The sequence below is a fragment of the Lissotriton vulgaris genome, chromosome 5 (assembly GCF_964263255.1).
Source record: "Lissotriton vulgaris chromosome 5, aLisVul1.2, whole genome shotgun sequence".
NCBI lineage: Eukaryota > Metazoa > Chordata > Amphibia > Caudata > Salamandridae > Lissotriton > Lissotriton vulgaris.
Window position 1 is genome coordinate 704,389,078 of NC_141693.1, and position 26,633 is coordinate 704,415,710.

The 26,633-nt window shown below is 47.7% G+C and overlaps 1 protein-coding gene across 1 annotated transcript in view; it reads right to left on the minus strand.

The window, feature by feature from the left end:
* Nucleotides 1-26,633, minus strand: part of LOC147711416 (protein transport protein Sec24C-like) — a 310,132-nt gene that overhangs the window by 193,518 nt on the left and 89,981 nt on the right. Inside the window, exon 4 of the mRNA XM_086922136.1 lies at nt 14,874-15,065. Within this exon, the coding sequence (XP_086778262.1) occupies nt 14,874-15,065 (192 nt within the window). The remainder of the gene's footprint in view (nt 1-14,873; nt 15,066-26,633) is intronic.

Here is a 26,633-nt window from a genome sequence, read left to right on the forward strand (position 1 = left end):
TATTCACTGACCTAGTGCTGCAAGGTCACTACCCGCTTTTCTTGCCTGCACACCTCAAGTCAATTTCCATCATGCCTACATAGTTAGCCTACCCCATTCCTCTTGCCACTATACTGTACACCATGTCAATCATACTTCCGGAAGTCTCCATATGGCAAAAAAGCAATGTCTATTACTACATCCGACACACTGCAACACGTCATGGGGCAAATGCCAAGCCCTCCTGCCTAGCTGCTCGCAAACCTGGAGGGATCAGGCTTGCTTTGTAAACCAAAAATGTCATAAAATATTTTAGGAGCGGCTCTTTAGAAAATGTTGTGAAAACTATTCTATTTGGCCATTTGATTATTAAAAACCTTTGGGGGGAGAAATCCTATCCCCACCCTTCCTTCCAAGATAGTTATCCATGGTCGCTCACAGCAAATTGATAATTTTCTTTTATGCTCCACCACTTTAAAAACTAAAAACATAGCAGCAGCCAATGGATTTGGCATGGGGGTTCCATTCAGCCATTGTAGAAAAGAGCAAGGAATGACCAGCCACCACCCCACAAACAAAACATTGAATGTGGACCAGGCTGACTAGTAACCATTTCACCCATCATTTTTTCACTGGTATGGTGTCAGCACAAAGCACCAGGACACATTCAGGATGATTGAAGGGAACTGCCTTGGAACCAGGTCAAAGCTTACTGAGCTGCCCAGACTGGAAGCCAGTTGGTCCAGACTTAATTCCAGCACTGCAGTATCCTCATTCACTGTAATGGTACACTTCTACCATCTGCAGGCCAATGCCTATGCCTCTGTGTTTCTCAACTCTGTGATGAGGCCACTGACAAGTCTGCCTTTAGAGGACCATTGTGATTTCCTCCACAGACGCAGCAGGAGAAAACAAAGGTAGTAAAGAGAGGGGGAGAAAGCCCTTGCAAGGACAATATGACGAAGGAACAATAATTCCTCTCAGGTTTTTTAAAGTGGGATCAAGTACCACACTTACACTAAATGCTTTGTGGCATGCATGCACTCTTTATTGTGAAGGAAGAACTTGAAGCAGTCTGTATAAGCAGAGATTACTAATGAAAAAGTAAGGCAAATGTTTGCCCCTAGAGTTGCTTTAAAGACAATGCAGCCAAAACAAGCATTAGAAAGCCAATAGATCTAGTCCTGGCTAAACTAAGCCTTTAGGGTTTTTTTGTTGCAAACTTGCGCAATAGGCATGAAAAGTGTAAAGTAATAAAAGATTACGTTATTTACCTTCGGTAATGCCTTTTCTGCTAGAGACTATCTTTTGAATAGTAATTCCCTTCACCGCCGGCAGGTGGCGTCGTGCAACGTCACACCGCTTCGCCTCATGTGGGCATGGCATCGTGACTAGTATATATATGTAATCTGCTCGCCCTGGTGTAAGTTTCTTTCTGTACTCCGCTCGTACCAACAAATGTGAAGCCATAGGAAACCATAATTTAAACAGTATGGAGACCTTCATTACTGGAATCTTATTACCTATAGATTGTTATGGATGGGAGAGCAGGTGAGGAATGTTAGAGTCTCTACCAGAAAATGGGTTAATAAAGGTAACTTGTTCTTCCGATAGAGACTTTTAACTGCAAATTCTTCAACTTTTGAATAGATACCAAAGCAGTACCTCCCAGCTAGTGGTTCTGTGGAATGGCTCAATTAAGACTGAACGCGCAAAATTCCGGTACCGCCGGTCCTGGGTATCCAGGCAGTAGTGTTTAGTGAATGTAGGGAGAGACACTCACATAGCAGCCTCACAGAAGTCTAATACTGGCACATGCGATCTAGCACTATGACCAAAGTATTTGCACTGGTAGAGAGCACACAAACCCTCTGGAGGTGGTTTTCTGGTCAGCCCGTAAAAGATCTTCCTAGATATGACAATCCATCTGGAGATGGTCCTCTTCTGAACCGCATTGCCCTTTTTAGCTCCAGAGAAAACGATAAAAAGCTGGTCATCCTGTCAGAATTCACTGATTCTTACAATATTAAAACCAAGGGCCCTCTTGGCATCAACTCGATGTAACCATTCTGCCTCCTTGGAAGGATGAGGTGGTGCAAAAACAAAGTGAAGTAATGGACTGTCTTACATGAAAGGAGGACACGACTAACTTAGGAAGAAATGCTGCCCTTGTTCGAGGACCTATTTGTCAGGAAAGAAGAAGACAAAGAGGAACCGATAACAAGGCCTGAAGTTCACTCACTTGCCTTGCAGATGTAATGGTGATGGGGAACACTGTTTTCAGAGTTAGCAACCATAAAGGACAACTGTGCACAAGCTTAAAGGGCAAGCACATCAGGTAGGCCAAGACCAAATTCAAATTCTATTGTGGCATCACAAATGGAACAAGAGGAAACATATGGATCAAACCCTTCACAAAACTCATCCCAATAGGCGATTTAACTCGTTCAGTGCTCAGGACGGTTCCCGCCTGTCATGAGTCACGGTAGTTATGTGCTCATGGCGGCCGGGAGCCGTCCGAACATAGCCGCTCCGCCTACGCGCTGTTATTTCCTCGCCTGTGTGAGCGAATTAATCTGTGGGCGAAGTTCGGACGGGTCTCGGCCATCATGAGCACATGACTCAGCGACTCGTGACGGCCGGAACCGTCATGAGCACGGCCCGCACCCCTCGCACCGCGGCAAAATTAACACTGCAGCGAAGGGGTTAAACAGACATAGTTGATCTGGTAAATGTAAAAAGGCTTAAAGGGCTGATCAGTAACATTTAACTGTGATCACAGCAAGGCCTTGCTGGGCCAATGATAAAGCAATAGAATATAAGAAAGCGAAGCTTGTAAGAGTTGGATATGTCAGGAGGATCTCCACACCACAAACTTCTCCCAGTGTCCTACATAAACAGTTTTAGTGGAAGGTTACCTGGCTCCTAAGATTACACCAACCTCTTCAGGAAGGATCATATGCCATCAGCTGTCGCTGCTCAATCTCCACACATGGAAGTGAAAGTTGCTCCGGTTCTAGAGTAGTACCTCGCCCTGCTACTGCGACAGGAGATCCTTCCAAAGAGGCAGTCAGATTGGAGGCAGATGCTCTTGACCATAAATTCTGGGTACCACGCTATCCTCGCTTATTCAGGATTCACTAGGATGACTTGAGCCCAGTTTGTTGATCTTTTTGGGTGTTCTGGGCAGGAGAGATAGGCATATAGGAGTTCTGAGCACCAATGTAAGCGAAAAGAGTCTCCTAATGTAGATCGTTAAGGGAACGCCAAAGTGCAAGTCATGACAATGCGCGTTCTCTGCATTAGCAAATAGATCGAGCCAGGGTTATCCCCCATTGGTGGAAAATGCCCTCTGTAACATTCAAGTGTAACTGCCATTTGTAATCTGCTAGGCGGAGTATGTCCAAGGTATTGGATGATCAGATATATGGCCTAATCGTTCAGCCACTTCCAAAGGTGTACAGCTTCTAAGCACAGAACCCATGACCCTACACAGCCCTGTTTGTTGCAAAACCACAGGGCGGTCGTATTGTCAATGAGTACCTGTATCTGCTTTCCCTTGATACTTCAGATGGAAAGCCTTCAGAGCCTAGCCAATCACTTGTAGTTCCAATAGGCTGATGTGGAGATGAGCTTTCACCCAATACCAAATCCTGTGATCCCGACCTCTTCCAAATTACCTCATCCCAGTAACGATGCATCCATCACGATGACCAGTTCTGGATGGATTAGAGAGCAGTCTCTCGCCAATCCCACTGCCCCCACTTCAGGTCTTTCACCGTTTCCTTCAGCACCTGATAGAATCTGACAATTACTTAGTGCTGAGCCACTGAGACTTGAAATTCCACTGCAGTGCCCAGATGTGCCAATTGGCAAGGTCCACAGCCTGAGGCCCGGAGTCCCAGAAGCCTCAGAGCCGCTCTCAGGGAGACCCAGGCTGCATGCTGAAACATCAACATCACAGTTCGAATGTGTTGGGCTCGTTGAGACAGAGGGTTGACCCGAAACAGCACCATATCTAGGATGGCTCTGATGAAAGGGAGCACCTATGAAGGAGTCTGATGTGACTTTGGCACATTGATGTAAAAACCAAATGATGTTAATACATCAGCAGGCTTCTGGAGATGATTTGAAACTGCTTGAGGCAAATCCGCTTTCAGTAAAAAGTCGCTGAGGTATGGGAAGATGACTGGTATTCCTTCATCAAACACTGCAGATGGGCTGCAACCACAGCCATCACCTTTGTCAATACCACAGATGCAATGGTCAAGAAAAAGCAGGCACAGTAAACTGAAAACGATCCTGTCTAAGCTGAAACCACAGGTAATGTCTGTGCCACCTTCCAGTTTTCTGTACAGAATGTGGGCCAGGGTGAGAATCTTGAACTTGTTAGGTCTCGGCTAAGCGCGCGGAAGCGCGTTCTCGCCGAGAACCTATTGTGGCCGTGTCTGCTTCCCAGGAGACAATCCTGGCCGCACGCAAGGCGATTCGAAACTGGCACGCGCCGCGCTCGCCGTGGCTGTCTCCTGGGAAGCGCAAACATACACAGGCACACCTCCCCTGCACGCATGCATACACACACACAAGCGCACATACACGCACGCACGCACACACGCACACAGAGACACCCCTCCCCGTCGCACGCAGAGACACACAAACACACGCGCACACACACACACACGAGCGCCCCCCAAGGCCCTCTTACCGCCAATTCGGTGTTCTGTCGCCTCCGCAGGGCTCTCCCTCAGGCATGTGAGCCCCGCGTCACCACTGCTCCTCGGACCAGGAACTCCGTGGGCGCGGGCTTTGCGCACAAGTCCCGCCCCCACGCTAGGTTTCGTTTTCGAGTGCGCGCGCACGCGCACAAATTGCAGTCATACAGCCCACGGCGGAGAGAGGAGAAGGGGTGGCTGCCGAGGGAAGGCGAGGGGGATCTGTCATTTTGGGGAAAGCAGGCGACAGCCATACGATGGATGTCTTCAGCGGTCATGGACGCAGGGTCTGTGCTGCGTCACCGCTTCCTGTATTTCTGATAAGTAAAGCATGAGTGTGTTGTATGGAGTGTATTTTTAAGTACTGCTAAGCACTCCGTGTCCAACCTTCTCCCCTGCTTGTTGTCGTTGCCAGGCCTGCCCCATCCTCCTTATTTCTCTCGTTGTCAGTGTCTAAACCTTTCTGTATTTTTCTGTCTTCGAGCCTTTCTTTCCTCTGCCTAATTACAAGCTTCATGTTTCTTTCTCTCTCACCTCATTTCCAATCGACTTCTGCCTCCTATTCTCTTTGCCCCTGTCTTTTCATTTCCCTTCCTCCACCCCCTCTCTCACCCTCCCCGTCCTTTGTGCGCAGGTGGGGGATGGGGCACCAGGACAGGTATCTGTAACATGCCCGTGTGGGGGCGTGGATGAGAGACAGATGGACAGACATCACCCCGCCCACCGTCACCATAGCAACAGCCCCTCCCCTGAGCAGGCTGGCTCCCTCTGTGGTGATGCTGACAGCACGGGTGGCACTGCCGGGGACCCTCATGCATGGCTTGGCACACTCAGTGAGGAGAGGGGCTTTGCCAAAGGAGAGAGTGGCACCATCTGATTGGCTGCCTCAAGCGATCACAGTGAGTGATGGCATGGCACGCAGTGTGACGTCAATGTGCTGACGACGCTCTCATTAGGAATGTGCTCCCCCCCTGGCACTGTCTATAGGGTTAAAGGACAGATGAAGGCAACATGGGCAGCTTGGCACCCCCTGTGTGGGTATAACAGTTGTGAGTGTCCATCTATCAATCAGCGTAGTTTAGACAAATGAAATATGACGGGCGCCTGCTGTTTGCAAAAATTCTAAGGACAGTGCTTTTGGGTGGTTTTGTTAACTTGATTATCTGCAATAAAATCGTTTGAATTAATATATCTTTTGTTCATTCGGGTGAATTGGTTTTCATGTACAATTATGATGTGTTTAAGGGACTTCGCGATGTTGGAAAAAGATGTGAGTCATTGGCTTGTTTTTCCAATTCAGTTGACCTGTCCAATAATAATTCATTTTAGACTGCCTGTTAGTCTGATCGTTATCTGCAGAGAACCCCGTGTATTGCCCTGGAAAAAAAAAAGTCATGAGCAATGCCAATAGCTCTACCTTTAATAATGCCGAGACCATTGCATTGTAAATGCTTGTCCTTCCTTAAGGAAACGTTCAGAGGACAAAAATCTAGGATGGGACAAAGTCTGCCGTAATTTTTCTGACTGAGAAAATGATAGGAGTAACAGCCAATTGTGATTTCTAAAAACTGTATTCTCTCCCTGTTACTCCTTTGGCTAAGAGAGCCTGAACTTCTCCTTTGAGAATTGATAAGTGGTCCTCAGGAAGATATTGTGGTGGTGGTGGTGGTGGTGAGATGTCTGTGGGAAATGAATGAAAGGGCAGAGAATAACATTGCACCACAATCTGGAGCACCAATTGGCCCAAAGTAAAACTCCTCCATCTGAGGAGGCAGTAGGTGAATCAGCCTTCAAACGGGTGATTGTGGAACACCAAGGTTAAATTAGAGAGGCTTTAAGGCAGTTGTTTAAGGAGGGTGTGGGCAGAACGTTGCCCTTGGGACCTCGAGAGCGGTAGTTCTGTTCCACACCCATAGCCTCTAAAAGGCTGGGAGTCCTATTGCAACTGAGGCAAATACTGCCTCAGTTTCTGATTTAAAGCCCTGAAAGGGGTGCTTCTGTTGTGGAACATGGTGAGCTAGTGATGCTAAACCTAGAGGGCAGGCTGCGGTCTTACTCTCCATAAATCTCTAAAGGGCTGAGTCCACCTTTTCCCTGAATAGTCTGGAGCCATCAAAAGGCATACCCATCAAATGGAAAACGAGTTGAGCAGATCCAGCCATGGTGTCTAGTAACACCCACACACAATGCTCTACCCAAACTATCAGTCAAGTCTTGGCCATCAGCAATCAAACTTTTTAAACCCTTAAGTTTGTTTTGCGGAACAGCAGGAAACCCATCCGCTACCCTGTCCCACAAAGCATGGGAGTATCTTCCTAAAAGACAGGAAGTAGTAACAGGTCACATGGCCAATCTAACCAAAGAAAAGACCCTTTTTACACAAGCCTCTATTCTCTTAGATTCCCTGTTAGGAGGAGAAGTAGGTCAGGCATTGGGGTTAGTAAAACTAGCTAAAGCCTGTACTACAAGGCACTCTGGGGTCAGTAGTTGGAAAAATGCAGATCTCCTGTAGTAGGGATGTGCTTTTTAGCAATCCATCGATTTATTGGTGGGCAAGATCCTGGTTTAGACCAGGTGCCCATCAATACAGCTATCAATACCTCAATGAAAGGTATTAAGGTTCTTGTGAAGACAGAGCTGGGTCCAAAACCTTTATTTCCGGGTCTGGTGGCTTAGTGGAATAGTGCATCCACTGTAGGGGCTGTGTTCAACCTCATGGTTACAGGTTCAAATCCTTTAGCATTCTGAGGGCGATAAAATGAGTACCACTGAGTTGGGTAACAATAAATATCTGTTATTCCGCGCCAAGATATCCTTGGGTGAACGTGTGCATTACAAATACACATGTTATGTTATAGTCTTGACCTACTGTGTGTGGGCAGAATAAGATCAAGGTTCTCTGCCTCTCAACTTATTTCTGTTGCAAATCTCACTGCCTCTTCGGTGGTCCTAGCAAGATTAGGGGAAGGTAATGCAATTTCTGGGGATTTATCAAGCACATTTCCATCTTGCAAAATATCATCCCGGGCATATTCAGTAGTGACAGCCGGTTTCATTGAGGTGCCAGACATGTTGTAGAGAATGGTGCCATAGGCGTTGCCTGGTCTGAATTTGGCTGACTCATAGCCGATGTGGTTAACTGCCTCGAAATGAGGCCCAGAGGCACCGCCAGCATCGAGAAAGATCAGTTGATGCTTGAACAGCCAGGTGGACGCCCCTTGGAACAGAGGGGCCCAATGTAAGTATGAATCTTTATACAGCTGCTGGAGCTGATCTGGTGTTGGAACGGAAACAATGCCGTAACTGGACCAGCTCCCTGTGGACATGTCTGACTTAGAGGAAATCCAATCTTGCTAATGGCCTCGAGCAGTACAAAGTCCTTGTCATTGACCTCGACCAGGATGCCGCTCAATAGACATCATACGAGAACAGGTCCTACGATTTCATTTCTGTGACCACAAGCTTTGTCTCACTGTCAAGGATAGCCATCTTGTTCATCCTGGTGCATGAAAACACGACTGAGTCAACAAGTACAAAGATGCCACAAGTATACATTTTATAGATCCGTAACCAACATCTGTTGGTAACGTGATATATTGCTTAAACTTCCATGGTTTAGATGACGTCTTACATACCAAAAAGCTCAATTTTCAAAGAAAATTGGCAAAACTGTCAAACATCAGTTGAGCTCTGGATTAGCGTTAGTTGGCATGGAAAGAAAGGAACAGACACCAGCGCAAGCAGGTGATTTATATTTACTGGCCCCAATGTCACATTCACGAGAAACGTAAGAGCATAAGGTGGCACAATGCCACTTATCAGGGCTCGAGGGAATTGCTATGCAAACATTTTCAGATCCACTCTGATGCTTGGGGGTATTAAAAAGGTGAGGAGTCTACAGTCAGAAATCAGCCATCTAAAGATGGTGTACTATCACGTTTGCAAAAACAATTACTAAAAAATAACACATTGCAAACACAAATAAATATTAAATGAAAGGGAAATGAAAGCAGATATTGGCCAACCAGACTTCATAATAAAGAAGCTAAATGTTAGCCAGATGTGCAAAGATAAATGCTGTCCCACACAGTAAAGCAACCCAATGGCTGAAATGGGTTGACCAATCATCGTATGCTCTATGCTGTGGTGGGTAGAAACAAAACGTGAATGGAACTTGAACAGACCACTGGGTTAGGTAGCTGACCAGGAATACCCATATGAACAAGTGACTTACATTAAGTAATGCTTTTTGTTTTTGGACATTAACCTCATATTCCTCACCATTTTTCTCAGCATAGCTCCAGCGCCCCTGGAGGTTGGATTGTGTGGCTCAATGGCGGCATCACCCCATGAGGGACATCATAGCCACATATGTGGGCCACTTTTGCACTCCGACATAATTTTTCTTCTTGAGTCAGTCTGCAGTGTCAGACACAGAGATTATTAACTTATCAGATGTGACAATATGAAGATTTTTGACCTAGTAAATAGATAAAGCAGAACCTCACAAGGTAATGGGCCTGTGAAATGGCAAAAAAAACCTGCAGGAATGAATGGGCAAAGTGTCCTACCTGTCGGATCTGGCAATCACGGCAGCAGTGCTTTATAAACATATGGAGTGTTGCCCACGTCACGGCGTGACAGAAGGAGCAACCTTGGTTGTGGTGGTAGGAGCCCTCAGGTCCTCTGAAAGGGTGCTTCATGGCCAAATATTTGCTGATCTTTATACAGAAGACTATCCACCTTGATATGGTCCTTTTCTACACTGCATTACCCTTCATCGTCCCAATGAATCCTGCGAATAGCTGGTTGTCCTATCGATGGTCTTCGGTATGATTAACCTAAAAGTTCAAAGCAAATTTAGCATCCAAGTGGTGGAGTCTTTCCTCATCGTTCGAGAGGGATCGCAGAGCAAAGAATGCTGGAAGGGTGCTGGACTTCCTAACATGAAAGGACATCACAACTGTTGGCAAAAACGTTGCTCTAGTTCACACCACCAGTTTGTCTGGATAAAAAGGGGGTCTACAGTGGGTGAACGGACGAGGCCAGTAGCTCACTCACCCGGCCAGCTGAGGTTATTGTTAAGAGAAAAACAGTTTTGCGAGTCAGTAAGCGTAAAGGACAGCTATACTTTGGCTCAAAAGAAGTACACATCAGGAAAGAGAGAACCGAATTAAGGTATCACTGTTGCATTACAAAGGGTTTGGGTGGGAATATGTGCCTCAGACATTTAAAGAAACACATCACAAAAGGTGATTTAAACAAGGATGGTTTGGCCAACAAGGGTAAAAAGCCTAAAAGGGCCAACAAGTAACCTTGTACTGTGCCCAAGGAAACTCCTTGTTGGGCTAAAGAAAGCACAAAAAGCAGAACATGCAACATCTTTGCTTTTAATGGATTTATTTAACAGTAATGGATGCCTTGCTGTTAAAGCAAAATCTATTACTTCGGGAAGGACATCTAAGTAACTCAACTGACGCCACTCAATATCCACGCTTAGAGCTGTAGAATGCAAAGGCCTGGGTGTAGGACCCTGCCCTTCTGCTACAACAGAAGATCCTTCCGAAGCATCCTGATCAGAGGACAGATATTCATGGCCAAAGGATCTTGGTACCACTCTCCTGGCCCAATCTGAAGCTGCTAGTATGACTTGAGCCTGATCGTTCCTAATTATATTCAGAACTCTGAGAAGGAGAGGCAGCAGTGGAGCCCTGCTCCACTCTAAGTGGAAAGCTTCTCAGAGAGGCAGCCTTCTTGGGAATTCCAACATGCAAAAGTGTTGACAACGTCGTTTTCAGCAGTGGTGAAAAGATCTAGCGAGGGCTCTCCCCACTGCCGGAAGAGACAGTTTGCCACCTCTAGATATAACTGCCATTTGTGATCTGCGGAGCAACGCCAACTAACTTTGTCTTCCCTGACATTTAAAGACCAGGAAGATGCCCTGCAGACTCAGCCTGTTCCAGAGGTGCAGGGTCTCCTAGACCTGGACCCCACTTCATCCTGCTTGTTGCAGCACCACATGGTGGTGGCACTGTCCAGGGGCAGCCTCCCTTTGATATATGTTAAAAAGGTCTTTAATGTCAAGCAAATGTCCTGCACCTCTAAAAGACTGATGAGGAGGAATGTTTCTGAGGAGACCAGAGTCCCCTGATCTCTCTCTCTCAGATGAACGACCCAACAGCTATGCATTCGTCACCACTGTGAAGTAGTGTGGCTCACTGGTTAGAGGCGGCAGACCCGAGAGCAGAGGACGGCCCGGGACCAGGGTTCGATTCCCGGCGCGGCAGGTTTCTGGACCAGGGTCAGCGGACTCGATAATTCTCTCGCCTCGGTGCCCACTCTGATCAGCGATCACACTCGGCAACTCTGGGCATTAGCTTGCCTCATCTTCACTAACGGCCCCACCAGACCGCCGGGGATGCCTGGTCTCACCCTGGAGATACCCATTAAGGGACCATCTCTCAGGGAAGCCAGGAAGGGTTTCGCAGCGGTTGAAGCGCCTTGGGACCCTACGGGTAAGTAGTGCGCTATATAAATGCCAATACATACATACATACATACTGTCCACTCTGGATGTTGTAGGGAGAGGGGTCTGTTGTTGTTTCAATTGCTGTCGAGCAGCCACCGCTGCAAATCTTTTGCGGTCACCTCCAAAATTGCAATGGAATCTAACAAATTTCATAAGTGCTGAACCCATGAAGACTTCAGATCCCACTGCACAGCCCACATATGCCATCTGGTACTATCCAATAAAAAGGATACAGCAGGACAGGAAAGTCTCAGAGCCATTCTTACTGAGAGCCAGTATCAAGGCTGAAACATCAGGATCATACCCTGAATGTCCTCGACTCGGACCTGGAGGGAAGGCTCGAAATTACACTGTTTCCAGAATCTATGTGAAGGTTACAGGCCATCTCTCATAATTCACTAACAGGATGCAGCAGGCCAAGAAGTCTCAGAGCCATTCAGTACAGAGGCTGAAACATCGGATACATACTCTCAATGTCCTGGACTCTGACCTGGAAGGAAGGCTTGAAATTGCACCATTTCCAGAACCTCTGCGAAGGAGTCAGTTGTGACTTCGGCTTGTTGATCGAGAACCTTAAAGATGTTGGGAGGTTCTCTGTCGCATGGAGATAGTTTATGAATGACTGTGGCAAGCCACCCTTTACCTGCCAGTCAGTCACTGAGGTAGAAATACATGCACCCCCAATCTCCGAAGAAGTGCAGCAACCACAGACATTACTTCTGTGAAAACTCAAGGGCCACTGGAAAGGCTGAAGGGTAGCAGGGGAAATTGAAACGTTGAATGCCGGCAACGCCTTTGGGACTGCATGAGAGTAATGTGAAAATAGGATTTCTATCAGTCCAGCACCATCATCCAGTCTTCTGGATCCAGGGAAGATAGAATTTGGGCCAACATGAGCATCCTGAATTGGCCTTTTTTAAGGAAAAAATGGAGTGGGTGAAGGCCGGAAATATGATGGAGGATTCAGTCCTCCTTCAGTACCAGAATATAAGATTAACATCCAGTCCCCATTTCTGATGCCAGGACCCTCTCTCTGGCTACTTTGTCCAAAATAGCCTTGACCTGCTGCAAACTGGAGAAAATGATGCACTGATGTAGGAGGAATATGTGGCAGATCTGAAAGGAACGGTAGGGCATAATGTTCCTAACTAATTGAAGCACCCACCTGCCCAATGTGATCCTCTGCCACCTGAGGATACAATACCTTATCATATCTCTAAGAGAATGGTAATGTACCACCAACGGCAACCTAAAGTATTTTGGTGGTACTGATGGAGGCCTAGGACTCAGCAACGCAAGAGGGTTTGGACGTTGTCAGCCTGATCACAGACCAGAAAAGAAAGGGGGGGGGTTTCTGTTCCATTAGTGGTGGACCTTGACATTATCTTTGTTCCAATTCCTATTTGAAGCCTTGAAATGGGCAATGTGGACCTGCTTTCTTCTAAGAGCTCCAAGGCAGAGTCTATCATATCTCTGAATGGAAGGGTACCATCAAATGGCACGCCATTAGTGATACCTGAACATTATTTGTGCTAGCTGGTGGATCACATTCACAAGAGGTGCAGACAGCCCTTCCCAAGCAGTCACTGGTGCTCCGCGACATACTTCGCTGCATCTCTACCATCTTGGATAATCTGGACAAGATTGGCATGAAATTTACCAGGGACTGCTGGCAAGATCTCTATAACCATAACCCCAATGCATGTGAGGATCGTCCTAGGAGGAATCTGGCATTTAATGAATGAAGGGTGAGTCTGGCAGAGAAGAACATCCTCTTCTCAAACATCTCCATACATTTTGATTGCCTATCGGGAAAGCATACTAGGGAATGAGTCGAGATTGAGGCTATTTGTTGATGCATGACCACCAAGCTTTCACACATAGGCTCTTGCATTAGGAAGGGAAGATTACCAGGGGCAAGTCTGTCTTTTGACAACCGGACTGCTTGTTGATCAGGCTTGGCCTAAGTACCCATCATTGTGCCTGTAAGGGCATTATTAAAATGAGCAAGGGTTAGGTGGAGGGTTGTCAAGGTTACAGGACTTCTGTCAGGAGACTAGTCTTTACTTGAACAGATGGAAGTTCCTGGTCTAAAATTCATCAGCCCGTCTGATCATCACTGCAAAAGCCTATTCCTCTTTAGAGTGGTGAGGGAGAGAGTTCAACTCAGTATCCAGTGAAGTGTCGAACCAACTTTCGGCCAGTACAAACTCCTAATTTGTATGCTCAATAGAACTACTGCAGTCTCTATAACCATTACTCTCCTAGGCTATTCACTATCATACAAGCCTCTACCTGCCCTCAAAGCCTTCTGTGTTCAACCTCACAGTCGCTCCCTCCACAACACCATTGGAATGTCCCCAATTATGCTCGGGTCCATTTGTTCCTTATCTTTACAATTTCTGTGAAAACGTTATCACATCTGTAAACGTAGTAAATGCTGAACTTCCTAAATTCATACTGCCCATTCTCCTCTCATTCTTCTTCACCACCTAACCTTATGCACATCTTTCTAGATTGCCAGCTTGCCATAGCTTATTTTTATAGTAATAGTAATAATCAAAAGCCCATGTATTATAAGTGTTGTAATAAAAGGGAGCATGAGGTCCCAGTATAAAAGCCCATCTTATTATAATCCAGTTGTGATCTCTAGTCACCTCTGTGATGAGTGATGACATGCTGTTCATTGTTACTACTGCGCCTTTAGTTTTGACCACAGATGCCAGTTGGAAGAAGGACCTAGCAAAGCTGCTAAGCTCCTGGCTGGGGTATATTATTTGTAACCAGCAACCTTTAAGTAAAAGTAACTATTCCTATCAGTACTTACTAGAGTCTAAAAAAATACCACTTGCACATAACATAATGATGTATTATAGTGCTCTGAAGAGAATGAGTAGAAGACCTACGGGGTGCTACAGAAAGAAATAAAGAAATTATGTTACATGCCTTCTCTGGTATTCCCCCATACATGAAAAAAGAATTCCAACAGAAGAATGGCTAGGACTTGAAAAATGTCATTTGCAAGCAGAGTTGCCTGACAGATAGTTGGTCAGGATTTAGCAGTACAATTTTCATGGAAAATATTTTTGGGGGTGAGCGCATACGCATACAATTTTTCTTTTTTTGCAGAATCCTCCCTCGAAAGTAGGCTTTGCCTACTTGCTTTTTTCAACCCTCCCTTTCTCCTACCAACTATCAGAACACCATGAGGTATAAAACATTATCTTGAAGTCATAACCTTCACTTGAATGGAGGCTACTGTATACTACTTGATTTGATGGTAGGTGTTGAGCAGTTTACTTTTAAAATGCTACCCATGCAGAAACACCATACTGAGTCCTCAATCCACCTCTAATTATGCAGTTAAATCAGAGCTAAAAAAAATAAATGGAGAAACCCTTTGCTATATATGAAATCACAATAAATATAAGCAGGTCATACAGGTCAACACTGCACCGCCCATCTCCTAACATCCTTAGTGAATATTAGTTTATTGATGCTACAAATTAAATGCCCACATACAATGTCGAGCTCCAAATGTAATTTTATATTTACAAGCAACGGGATGCTAGTTGGATTCACTATCGTTAAATAGAAAACAAAGACCACAAACACTTTTTGGCTGGTCTTCCTGCTTTGTCTTCCACACTTACCATACTACAGTCAATTTGACTGAAAGATGACACTCCAAACAGCTTCTGGATCAGTGTCTGCTGCACATTTGCTCCCACCCACAAAAATATGTTTAATCCGTTCTCCAACAGATATATTTCTCCCTTCAACAGGCGCTCCTCTGAGCTACGAATGGCTGCAGGCAGAGAGTTGCTATCAAGGTCCACTTTAGTCTGTTAAGAGAGTTAAAAGAATGTTTAGATTTCAGAAACGTTTTATAGGTACTGTCATACATATTTGAAAATACTAACAATATTCCAGTTCAGTTCATACGTCTTTATTTCAAAGTATTTCATTTCAAAAGACAAACATAAAAAAGCTCTACTCTCAACTTAACACAGTGATGCAATAAATACCATTGTTAAAGCAGTCCATCATAGCATTTACAATTTATGGATAAAAAATTAAATCCCAAACACAATGTACCTCAAAGTAAGTCTACTACAGATGACGTACAAAGATGCTTATGTACAATAGATAACACATGATTAAATTTAAAGACGTCAGAAAATGCATATCAACAATATTAAAACAAGTGGTCGACTATCTAACTGTTGGGTGCTTAGCTCTGATAATCCAAGACCACCCCAGAAATTTTGCCACAGCTATAGCCACTGGGTCTATTGTATTGGTCCGTAATAACCATAGTGCCTCCAACCCCACCCGTGTTCTCATGTTTATACAAATCGGTTTTAGCCATTTTCTCCGGGGTGCTGAGTATTCAGGGCAAACAAAGAGAACATGACCTATTGACTCTTTTTGATCCCTGCACCAAGGGCAAAACTCATTTGACTACCCACGCCATTTGCTAGTAAAGGATCTCAAGGGGAGTGACTCGACCCTAAACTGATGATATAGCTTCCTATCCGGACTCTTTGTGATAATATCCCAGTAGGCCTCTAAGGAGGGGTCGAGTTTGTGTACCAGGAATCTACCCGTCAAAGAGGTGGGATCTGTCTGGGTGATGAGTTGCTGTCTTACGGTAGCCCAATAAAGTGCTTTAAATTCCTTTTTTGTGGGAAAAACATTGTTGAATGGTGCCAACCACAACTGGCTAAGACCCATTTTTTTCCAGAAGAGATCTTACTTGTCTAAACCAAGGAAGTCTGTCTGACCCCACTATGGATCTAAGGTCCAAAATTTTGTTTGCAAATAGTGCCAGTTCGGGAGTCGTCCAAATTCTCCTCCAAAGAGCTACTGTTCTAAAACGAGCAACATTGTCAATGGAATGGAAACCCAGATCAAGTAACCGGGGCTTCATGGGGCTGGATTGGGGAAGGCCAACCAGGTTACAGAGACATTTATTTTGGACTCTGACTAACGAAGAAAGATCCGAGAAAGCCCATAAGCCCGCACCGTACAAGATTGCTGAACTTATTTTGGCATTATATATTTTTAACGCCGGACCTATCCTTTTGGTCAGGGATGTTCTCTGCTCCTTAATTAGGCACCCTGTCAGCTGGGCAAACTTCAAGGACAGGACATCAAGCTGGGGTTTCCATCTAAGCCAATTTTCCAACACAACCCCTAGGTATGTCATAACACTCACCTGCTCTAGCTCATGACCATTCATGTTAACATGGCCCTTAACCGGCCTATTTTTAGGCAATACCATGAATTTTGTTTTGGTGACGTTGACCTGAAGATCATGAAGTTGGCAAAATTCCTCAAACTTATTTAATGCGGTCTGAAGACCCCTCTGAGTTTTTGATAGAATGAGGGTGTCATTCGCAAAAATAAGAAGCGGGAACTTTGTGCCACCTAAAGAACTAACAATATTCATTCTACTTAAAATATACACATGAATACTGACATGCAATTCTTGAACCAATAAACGTAGTCATGTTCCAGTTGGGCTCTTTTTTTCTTTTTAGAAAGACCAGCAATATTACTGCTGGATCACTCATTATCATCCCTTGTTACATAATCGTGTACTTAAAAAGTAGACTTATTCACATCCTTTTCAGCATTCATCACGTTTTGTAGAATCAATATTTAACTGTATAAGGTGTGTAGGGTCATTTAAGTAGAGGCTTAAGCTTGTGTTTTATTCCTTGTACACATACTAAGTTGACCACCATTATCCACAAGGCACTCCGTTCTCTGTTGTGTAGCAATGCCAGGTAATGCTTATTCATAGACTGCTAATAAGGATCAGGGCCGCTTTCAAAGCCCTGTAGCAAAGGGCATATAAGGAGACAGTGGTTATCAGACAAGGAATGGGGAGAACAAGTGTTTGGGGGAAGTAATACAAAAGATATTAAAGATGGACCACTAGAATGATCATGATTTTCATCAACAGAAACACATGAACAGTTTCCACGTTTTTCTTGAAGAGAATGAAGTCTGCTGAGTTGGAAATCAATGGACAGGATGTCAGTATGATTGTTCTGTATATGCAATCATGTCTTTAAAGCACAAGTTACTTACCTTCGGTAACAATATATCTGTAAGAAACAGTAGTTAGTATTAGATTCCTTACTTTAGAATATCCCCAGGCGTCAGTCTGGATCCGGAAATGTTTGCGTAGCAGTACCCCTGCGCATCCGTAGAAGTCGTTCGCAGCTCCACATCCGTCGTCTGCGTCGTTGGCGCCGGGATGATGTCGCCGCAGTACTTAGACGCTGCCCTCGTGCGCTGACGTCAGTTCTTATACACAGCTTTTCCGGGCCAGAAACGCAGAGCCATCATAAAAACCAACAATGGTGCCATGAAACTAGGGCCCTGAAAAGCGATGACGTTAACCCTAGATATCGGTTCGCAGAACGTGGAGGATGGGTGGGGCGGTAAGGAATCTAATACTAACTACTGTTTCTTACTAACTTACCGAAGATAAGTAACTTGTGCATCTGAAAGAAACAGGTTAGTATTAGATTCCTTACCTTAGAATAGATACCCCAGCAATACCAACCCCGGTGGTGGGTCTGCGAACCAATAATCACATCAGAAAGTCCTGGAGAACGGAACGGCTGAAAAAGCCCTCTCTCCGGACTTGGCTGTCCAGGCAGTAGTGTCTTGCGAACGTATGAAGGGGACTCCCCGGCCCAGGGCAGTAGTAGCCGCCGTGGCCCGAGTGGAATGGGCCCTCAGCCCAACAGGAGGCTCCTTCTTAGCCAAAGAGTAGCATGCCTTGATGCACAACACGACCCACCGAGAGATGATCCGTTTGTGGACCGCCCGTCCCTTCTTAGCGCCCACGTAACCAACAAAGAGTTGGTCATCCACCCGGAACTGGCGTGAGATCCAGATAGAATGAGAGCGCACGTTTTGGGTCCAGATGGTGGAGCCGCTCTTCCTCTTTAGAGGGATGCGGAGGCAGAAAGAAGGTGGGCAAAGTGATGGACTGCCCGAAGTGGAAGGCTGTGACTATCTTTGGCAGAAAAGAGGGTCTTGTCCGCAACACAACCTTGTCTGGATGGACAGAAAGGAAAGGAGGTTTAGAGGAAAGAGCCTGGAGCTCACTCACTCTCCTGGCAGAGGTGATGGCAACCAGGAAAGCAGTCTTAAGCGTAAGAAGACGGAGAGGACAGTTATGAAGCGGCTCAAAGGGAGCGCACATCAGGTAACTGAGAACCAGGTTCAAGTCCCACTGGGGCATCGCGAAAGGAACAGGGGGAAACATATGAGTGATGCCCTTCAAGAATCTATTAACAATCGGGGACTTGAACAAAGAAGTCTGATCAGGTAGCCTTTAGAAGGCGGGAAGGGCAGAGAGGTAGCCCTTGATAGTGCCCCGAGCAGAGCCCTGCTTGGCAAGAGAAAGAAGGAAGAGGAGAACCTCAGAAAGAGGGTCAGAGAGCGGATCCACAGCCTTTGCTGTGCACCATGCCACAAATCTGTTCCACCTGCAGGCATATATCGACTTTGTGGAGGGCCGCCTGGCTGCCAGAATCACATTACAAACTTCAGGAGGCAAGTCAAATGGCCTCAACTGTTGCCGCTCAACCTCCACGCATGGAGGTGGAGGCTGGACAGGTTTGGGTGGAGGACCGTCCGCTGCTGCTGCGACAGAAGGTCCTCCTGGAGAGGCAGACGAATCGGGGGATCGACTGACATGCTGAGTAGCTCGGGATACCAGTATCTTCGTGCCCAGTCCGGAGCCACAAGGATGACTTGGACCCGGTCACGCTTGATCTTCTTCAGCACTCTGGGCAGAAGTGGTATAGGCGGAAAGGCGTACAACAGACCGCAGCTCCACTCGAAACTAAAAGCATCTCTGAGCGAGTGTCGCCTTGGAAATTCCAACGCGCAGACCTGATGACATTGCGCGTTCTCTTCGGTGGCAAATAGATCTAACCAAGGCTCTCCCCACTGCTGAAAGAGACCTTGTGCCATGTCAGAGTTCAGACGCCATTCGTGATCCAACATGCACCGACGGCTAGTTCGTCCGCCCTGGCGTTCAGGGAACCTACCAGGTGTTGAACCACCAGGGTCACGCACTGATGTTCCAGCCATCGCCAGAGGTGCAGAGCCTCCTGGCACAGGGTCCACGACCCCACCCCGCCCAGTTTGCTGGAGTACCACATGGCGGTGGTGTTGTCCGTGAACACCTGCACTACACTCCCCCGGACAGAGGGGAGGAATGCTTTCAGTGCAAGCCGGATCGCCCGCAGCTCCAAATGTTGATGTGGAGCTGGGACTCCGCCGGAGACCAGAGGCCTCTGATCTCAGCCTCTCCCATGTGGCCCCCCAGCCCAGGAGGGAGGCGTCAGTCACAACTACGTGCTCTGGTTGAGGTAGGGAGAGGGATCTAGGTATGCTAAGACCTGAGCCAGAGTCAGCATCTTAAACTTCTCGTTCCGGAGCAAGCCGTTGACATTCCGCAGGTCCAAGATAGGGCATAGGCCCCCTTTGCCCTTATTGGGAACCAGAAAGTAGTGGAAGTAACAACCACACCCTACTTCTGGCCCAGGAACACGCTTGATGCCCCCCTTGGCCAAGAGGGCCGCAACTTCCTCTTGCAGAAGTTGCAAGTGATCCCCCGACAAGGGGTGGTATTGCGGTGGCATGGCTGAAGGGGTCACCTCGAAGGGGAGGGAGTAGCCCCTTCGGAGGATTTGCAGCACCCACCTGTCCAACGTGATGCCGCGCCAGTGGGGAAGGTGATGGCGAACCCTGACCCCCACTGGCGTCAAATGGGCCTGAAAGCTTGGACTAGAAAGGCTTTGAGGCGGATGCTGTGGGGGTGGATGTGGACTGGCCTCGCCGTTGTCCCCTGGCACTGCCACAGCGGTTACCACGTCTGCCACCGTGCTGGATGTTAGTCTGCGGCCCGTGGCTGGCAGGACATGTGGGGGTGCCCCTTCCTTGGCCACGAAAGGTGCGAAAGGCAGTCGTTTGCTGGCGCGGAGCCGACATGCCCAAGGACTTGGTGTATCCCTGGAGTCCTTAAAGCGCTCAAGCGCTGTCTGCCTTGTCGCCATAAAGGCGACGGCCATCAAACGGCATGTCCATAAAGAGTGTTCTAGACATCAGCCGAAAAGTTAGCGGACCTCAGCCAGGCGTGGCGGCGAACCGCCACCGTCGTTGCAATCGCCCTGCCTAGCGAGTCCGTTGTATCCAGCCCACATCGGATGGAATACTGTGCTGCATCTCGACCCTCCGCAAGGGCTTGAGTGAGTTTAGCCTGGGCCTCCTCCGGGCAATGTGGCAGCACGTCCGCGACCGTGTTCTACAGAGAGTGGGTATAACGGCCCAAAAGGCAGGCGGTGTTGACTGACTGCAACCCCAAACTTAGTGAGGAGAACATCTTTTTACAATATTGTTCGTACCTTTTGGATTCCCGATCAGGGGGAGCTGTCGGGAATGCGGTCTGGGAATTAGAGGCTTGGATAACCAGGCTCTCGGGGTGGGGTGGGTGGACAGGAAACTAGGGCGCGCTGGGCCGGGCGGTGGTGTCTGGCCACGTTCCTATCAACAGGGGGACCTGTAGCGGGTCTGGACCAAGTGCCCAAAAGAACGTCAGTTAAGGCCTCATTAAACGGCAGTAGAGGCTCTGAAGAGCTTGCCTGCCATTTAAGGACCTCAGTGAGGAGGTTAGTCCTTACGGCCGCGATGGGGAGCTCAAGTGCCAAGGCCTTGGCCGCCCTCGTCAGCACCACACTAAAGGCAGCCCCCTCGTCCCTAGCCACGGTAGGAGGAGAGACAAATTCAGTGTCGGGCGTAGTGTCCAAACCACTGGCCTCCCCTAGTTTACCTGCCCAGCCCTGAAAAGACTGGCACTCCCGTGCCAGAGGGTCCTCAGACCCCTCCCAATCCGCCTTGCCCTCCATCTCCTGGTACTCAGGTTCAAATGATGGGGCCGGATCATATTAGAAATGTTCTTCTCTCGATGTCGAATGCGGCGTCGATCGACGCCGTTGCGAAGTCAGAACCGGATTGAGGGGGCAGATTGGGGACGGCGTCGGGGCGACACCCTGGGGGTCGACGCCGGCAGGAGGGGTCGTGAGGTTGACCAGCGGCGACCCGGATCCGGACCTGGATCCAGTGGGGCACTGCGGCGTCAGGACCGAAGTCGCCGTCGGTGCCGGGGCCGAATCCGCCGGCCCGCTAGGGCCCCCAGACTAACCCCCAGGGGCCGAAGGCACCTCCGTAGGGCCCAAAGGAGATAGATTCCTCATGGATACAAGGAATGCGCCGATCTCCTCCGGCGTCGTGTTCAGCCCAGGGACCGGCGGGTATGGAGCTGGCCGCGGAGCCTGCGGCTCCGGCGGAGACGCGTGGGCGGTGTCGCCCAAAACCCCGGCCGCATCACGCGAACGTCCGGGGGAGTCAGAAGAGTGGTATCGCCTCTTCGACTTCTTGTGCCTCTTCCTGGAGGACTTGGATCCCGACGAGTGGCGTCGACTCTCCGAGCTGCGATGACTCCGGCCCCGCGACCGGTCCCTCGACTTCTTCCCGGACCGGGACCTCAATTGGCGCGGGGCCGACTGCCTGAGCCCGAGGCGCTTACGGGACCGCTCCTGCCTAGCTTTCGACGTCAAGGCCCGGCAGTCGGGGCACGACTTGTCATCGTTGTCGAGCCCCAAGCAATGCAGGCACCGGCGATTGATGTCGGTTACCGACCCCCGTCGGTTGCAGTCGGCATAGGGTTTGAACCCAGGCATCCTTACCGGCACCGATGGAGTTGTTCAACTTGAAAAGAAGATCAAAAAGATCGAAAAAGTTTAGTCAAAAAATGACTAAGGGTATCACTTTTTCCGGATCGGCGCTTGCTGGCGCGGAAAAAAGAAGAACCGACGTCAGCGCGCGAGGGCGGCGTCTAAGTATTCGGGCGACGTCATCCTGGCGCCAACGACACCAAACGTGGAGCCGCAGACGACGCCTACCGATGCACAGGAGTACTGCTACGCAAAAATTTCCGGATCCAGACTGACGCCTGGGGATTTTCTAAGGTAAGGAATCTAATACTAACCTGTTTCTTTCAGATATTATTAGATCATCTCACATATGACATGCTAAACGACATCATTGACTATATTTAAATAACATTGTTGAAATTACTGAGACCAAGCAACGATTCTAGAAGTGTGCTATAGGCTTTATGAATAAGAAGGAATACAGCAATCTAAATCAATGGTTGTACTCTTATAAACTTGGAAAGATGGAAAAGAAATGTAATATTTCAGAATTGAAGCACTTGTGATGGGTTTCACTGTCTTTTTATTTCTATACACCTAAAGGATTGGCACAGTGGGGATAGGTCACTTATGGAGAGCTGGCCACAAACAATGAACAACAGACACTTTGGTCAACATTCGATTTTAAGGGCTGAAGGCTGAGCAATTAGGGTGTTATGTGGTCATAAAGTGGTGGGCACATGTCTTGGCCAAAGGTTAAGCTCTGTCAAATTTGTCCTACATATGGCTGAAGATTGTGTGCAGCTGACGTTTTATGCTCGTGGAGGAATGGGTGCAGGGTTTCACTGGAGTCTAGGCACTCAGTTCAAGTCCTGATGCGGAGTGGATGAAAGGTCTGGCCGGAGGCTATGACAGATGTCACTAGTGAAGTCCTGAATTATGTAATTTAACATGCGATGAGAGATTTAATATGTGAGGTCATAAGCAGTGCATGATGTAGGGGAGAGTTAAAGTAAGTTTACTAAACTATAAATTGAGTATTTCACTTTTTTCATGTTAGCTCATGTCACTCCACCTGCTTTTTATTTAATTTTTTAGTAAATTTGTGAGGGGGTTTGGCAGTTTCCAAAAGTTTTAGAAAGAAGTCTTAGCACCTAACAAACAAGTTACTTACCTTCGTGAGCACTTTTTCTGGTGGATACAGTATCTGCCCGTGGATTTCTCACCTTCTGAATTACCCCTGCGCCAGCATTCCACGGAAATTATTTTCAAAGCTTTCCCACGTCGACGAGGACGTCACAATAGCACTGCAAGTGGCGCAGTACCATCTCTGGCTTTGAGCAGCCAGTTGTCACGAAAGGGGAAAACTGGAATCCCCGACCGGAGATGTGCTTCCACCACCTCCATCACCTTTGAGAAGACCAGTGGTGTGGAAGAGAGACAGAACGGAAGGACCGCAAACTGGTAGTGTTGAGACCCTACCGTAAACCGATGATACTTCCGATGCGACTTCAGAATAGAGATGTGGAAGTACGCATCCTGCAAATCGATTAACACCATCCAGTCTTCCTGCTGCAGCGTCTAAAGAACCTGAGCTAGGGCCAACATCTTGACTTTTCCTGCCTGCAGGAAAAATGAAAAACCCTGAGGTCCAGGATTGGCCTCAACTGGCTGACCTTCTTAGGGATCAGGAAATAGCGGGAGTATCATCCCTGACCCCTTTCCTGCGCCGGAACAATCTGTTTTTTTACAACCAGATTTTATTATTTTAAAAAAAAATAAAGCTTTGACATACATGCATAGTCTTCTCATCAGTACAGCGTAGATATTTTCTACAAGATTCAAAACCCAACGGTCTGAAGTGACCGACTTCCAATCTTGCAGAAAATGGGACACCCGGCCCCCTACAGGAAAAGCATGCTCCAAGATGGAGGATCTAGAGCTGCTTTCCCCTGGTACCGGTGGTGGGGACAGGGGAAGAGGAAGAGTGTTGTCGAGAGGCTCCCCACAGATGGCTTCTATCTTTTCCTCTGCCCGACCTATACAGAGGGTTCTGCTGCTGCTGACTGCCTCGAAAGGAAGCCGCCTTCCCAAAGCCTCAATACCTTTTGTATCCATAGTCCCTGGGCTGGGACTGCAGGCTCAAGGCTCTTGCAGTAGCCCTACTGTCCTTGATGCGCTGCAGCGCAGTATCCCCTTCGTTCCAAACAATCTAGATCCATCGAAGGGTAGATCGAGCAAAGTAGCATATCCATCTAGTAAAAAACCTGAAGACCTAAGCCAGGCATGCCTCCTGGAAGCTACTGAGGAGCCCATCACCCTGGCAACCTATTCCAGATCTGACTGAATGATCTGACGGCTGCTGCTTGTGTGTCTGATACTGCTTCCAAAAAATTAACACTGTCATCTTCAGGTAACTTAGGAGCTACTTGCTTGACACAGTCCATCAGTGCATGAATGTACCTTCCTAGCAACCACGTGGCATTTGTTGACTTCAGAGCCATAGTTGCAGAGGAGAACACCTTTTTAGCAGACGGACAGCTTTTTTCGAGTCTCTAACCCCCGGGGTAGTGGGGAAGGATCCAGTCGACCGCTTGGAACAAGAAGTCTGAACCGCCAAGCTTTCTGGTGAAAGATGGGCAGAAGGGAATGCTGGATTAACAGGATCAGGCTCATACCGTCTCGCCACTGACCTAGATCCTGCAGTGGCAGACAAGGGCTTCAGCCACACCTCCATAATCGGCTCTGTCAATGAGTCATTGAAAGGCAGCAGAGGTTCAACAGAAGAGGAACGAGAATCCAACACTTCATTCAAAATATTTAACTTCACCTCAGCTGAGGGAAACTGAAGGTCCAACAGGTCACCGGCCTTCCTGATGACTTTGCAATAAGGGGCAATGTCCTGTAATGGCAAGGCCTTCGGAGAAGAAAGCTCCCACTCTGGGGAAGTATCCAGGCCATTGGCCTCCCTTTGGCTCTCGAAGTCGTCCAAGGAGTCGAGGATCTCCCCTTCCTTATGTTCTTCCTGGTACCCCTCCTCCTCCAGCAGTATTTGTGCCTCTCTCCTGGAACGCTGCTTCAGGATCGGCGCCAGTGACAACATTGCCGACGTCGAATGAGGACCTTCCGAAGTGGCCAACAGCACCGCCCAAATCCAGGAAGACGTCGGCCCAACACTAGACGGCGCCAAAGACTGAGGTATCGGTGTCGAAAACCTCGGCGCCGGAAACTGCCATGATGGAACCGTCAGCATGAAAGGCACGAAAGGTGCCTGGGCATATTGCTAGAGGATGCACAAATTAAAGGCAAGCAGACCCACGGGTCCAGACGGTGCGCCAGTAGAGTAAGATGCCTTGGCAAACATCGCATTTAGGAAATGCGACGAATCCGCTCCTGGAAAAGGAGGATAAAGATCTGAAACCCCCTTGTCTGGATCCAACTGAGGCCGTACAGGCGCTGAGGCTGCGACATCGGAGCCAGTACAGGTGAAGCAGCATGAGCAGAAGCTCCTAGAAGCCTGAGAATCCCTGGGTGCCAGCAAATCCCTCGGCGCCGGAGAGTGGGCTGGAGTCACCTGTGGGGAAGCAGTAGGCGAAAGCGAAATGGCATCCTTGTCACTATGCCGCTGTTTGGGGGGGGATGACCTCAAAGACCTGCCCTTCCAAGACCGACGCAAAGACCCATGTCTTCTCTTTTTCTTATGCTTCTTCGACTTCGAAGTATGAGAGGTTGATGACTTCGATCTCTTGCAAACCCTCTTTTCCTTTTTTGCCTGCATCATGAACAGCTTCGCCTCACTTTCCTTCAGCGCCTTCAGGTTCATCTTCAGACAGCACAAACACCCTTCAACATCGTGGTCCAAAGAAAGACATCAGAGACAGTCGTCATGGGGATCCGCGATGGACATACAACCCCCACACACACTGCGGGGCTGGAAACCAGGCTTCTTCAAAGTAGCCATTCTCACTGCAACACAATAGTAGAAGATAGAAACAATGTTATCACATGTACAATGGAGAGTCTCAGAAAAAAACTGTTTTGCGTCAATGGCGTGGAAAAAAGGGAACGGACGCCAGCATGCCAACGATGTCTGGCTCCAGGGAGTCATATGGAGTTGCGAGTGGAGCCGTGCTATTGTGATGTCCTCGTCGACATAGTAGAACTTAGAAAAGGATTTCCGTGGAATGCAGGTGCAGGGGTAATTCAAAAGCAGAGTAATCCACAGGCAGATGTATCCATCAGAATATAACACATTTTAACCTTTGTTTTTTGCTAAAAATAAAGTGGAGGGGTAAGTTGACTAAACAGATGTGAAAAGGAGATGCTGTACTTTTGCAGACATTTCTATTTCTAGCCCCTTTAAAAAATATTATGCCTCAAATGACTAAAACCCCATACCTCCCCTCGATGAAACTAGCCTCACCTGCTTTGTTCATGACTGCAGAAAAGTCTTCAAATTCAGCAGCTCCTATTCTGACAAAATGCAGTTTAGGAGCAACTCACTTTTGTCTTTAATACAAAATGTTAGTTCCCTAGCTGTTGATTAGAACCCTACGGTGATGCTGAGGTTGATTACTAGGAAGTCAACTGACTGTTGTTGGTGTAAAATGTACGCTTTACACTGCATGTCAGAATATTTTACTGAAATTGATGAGGAAGATC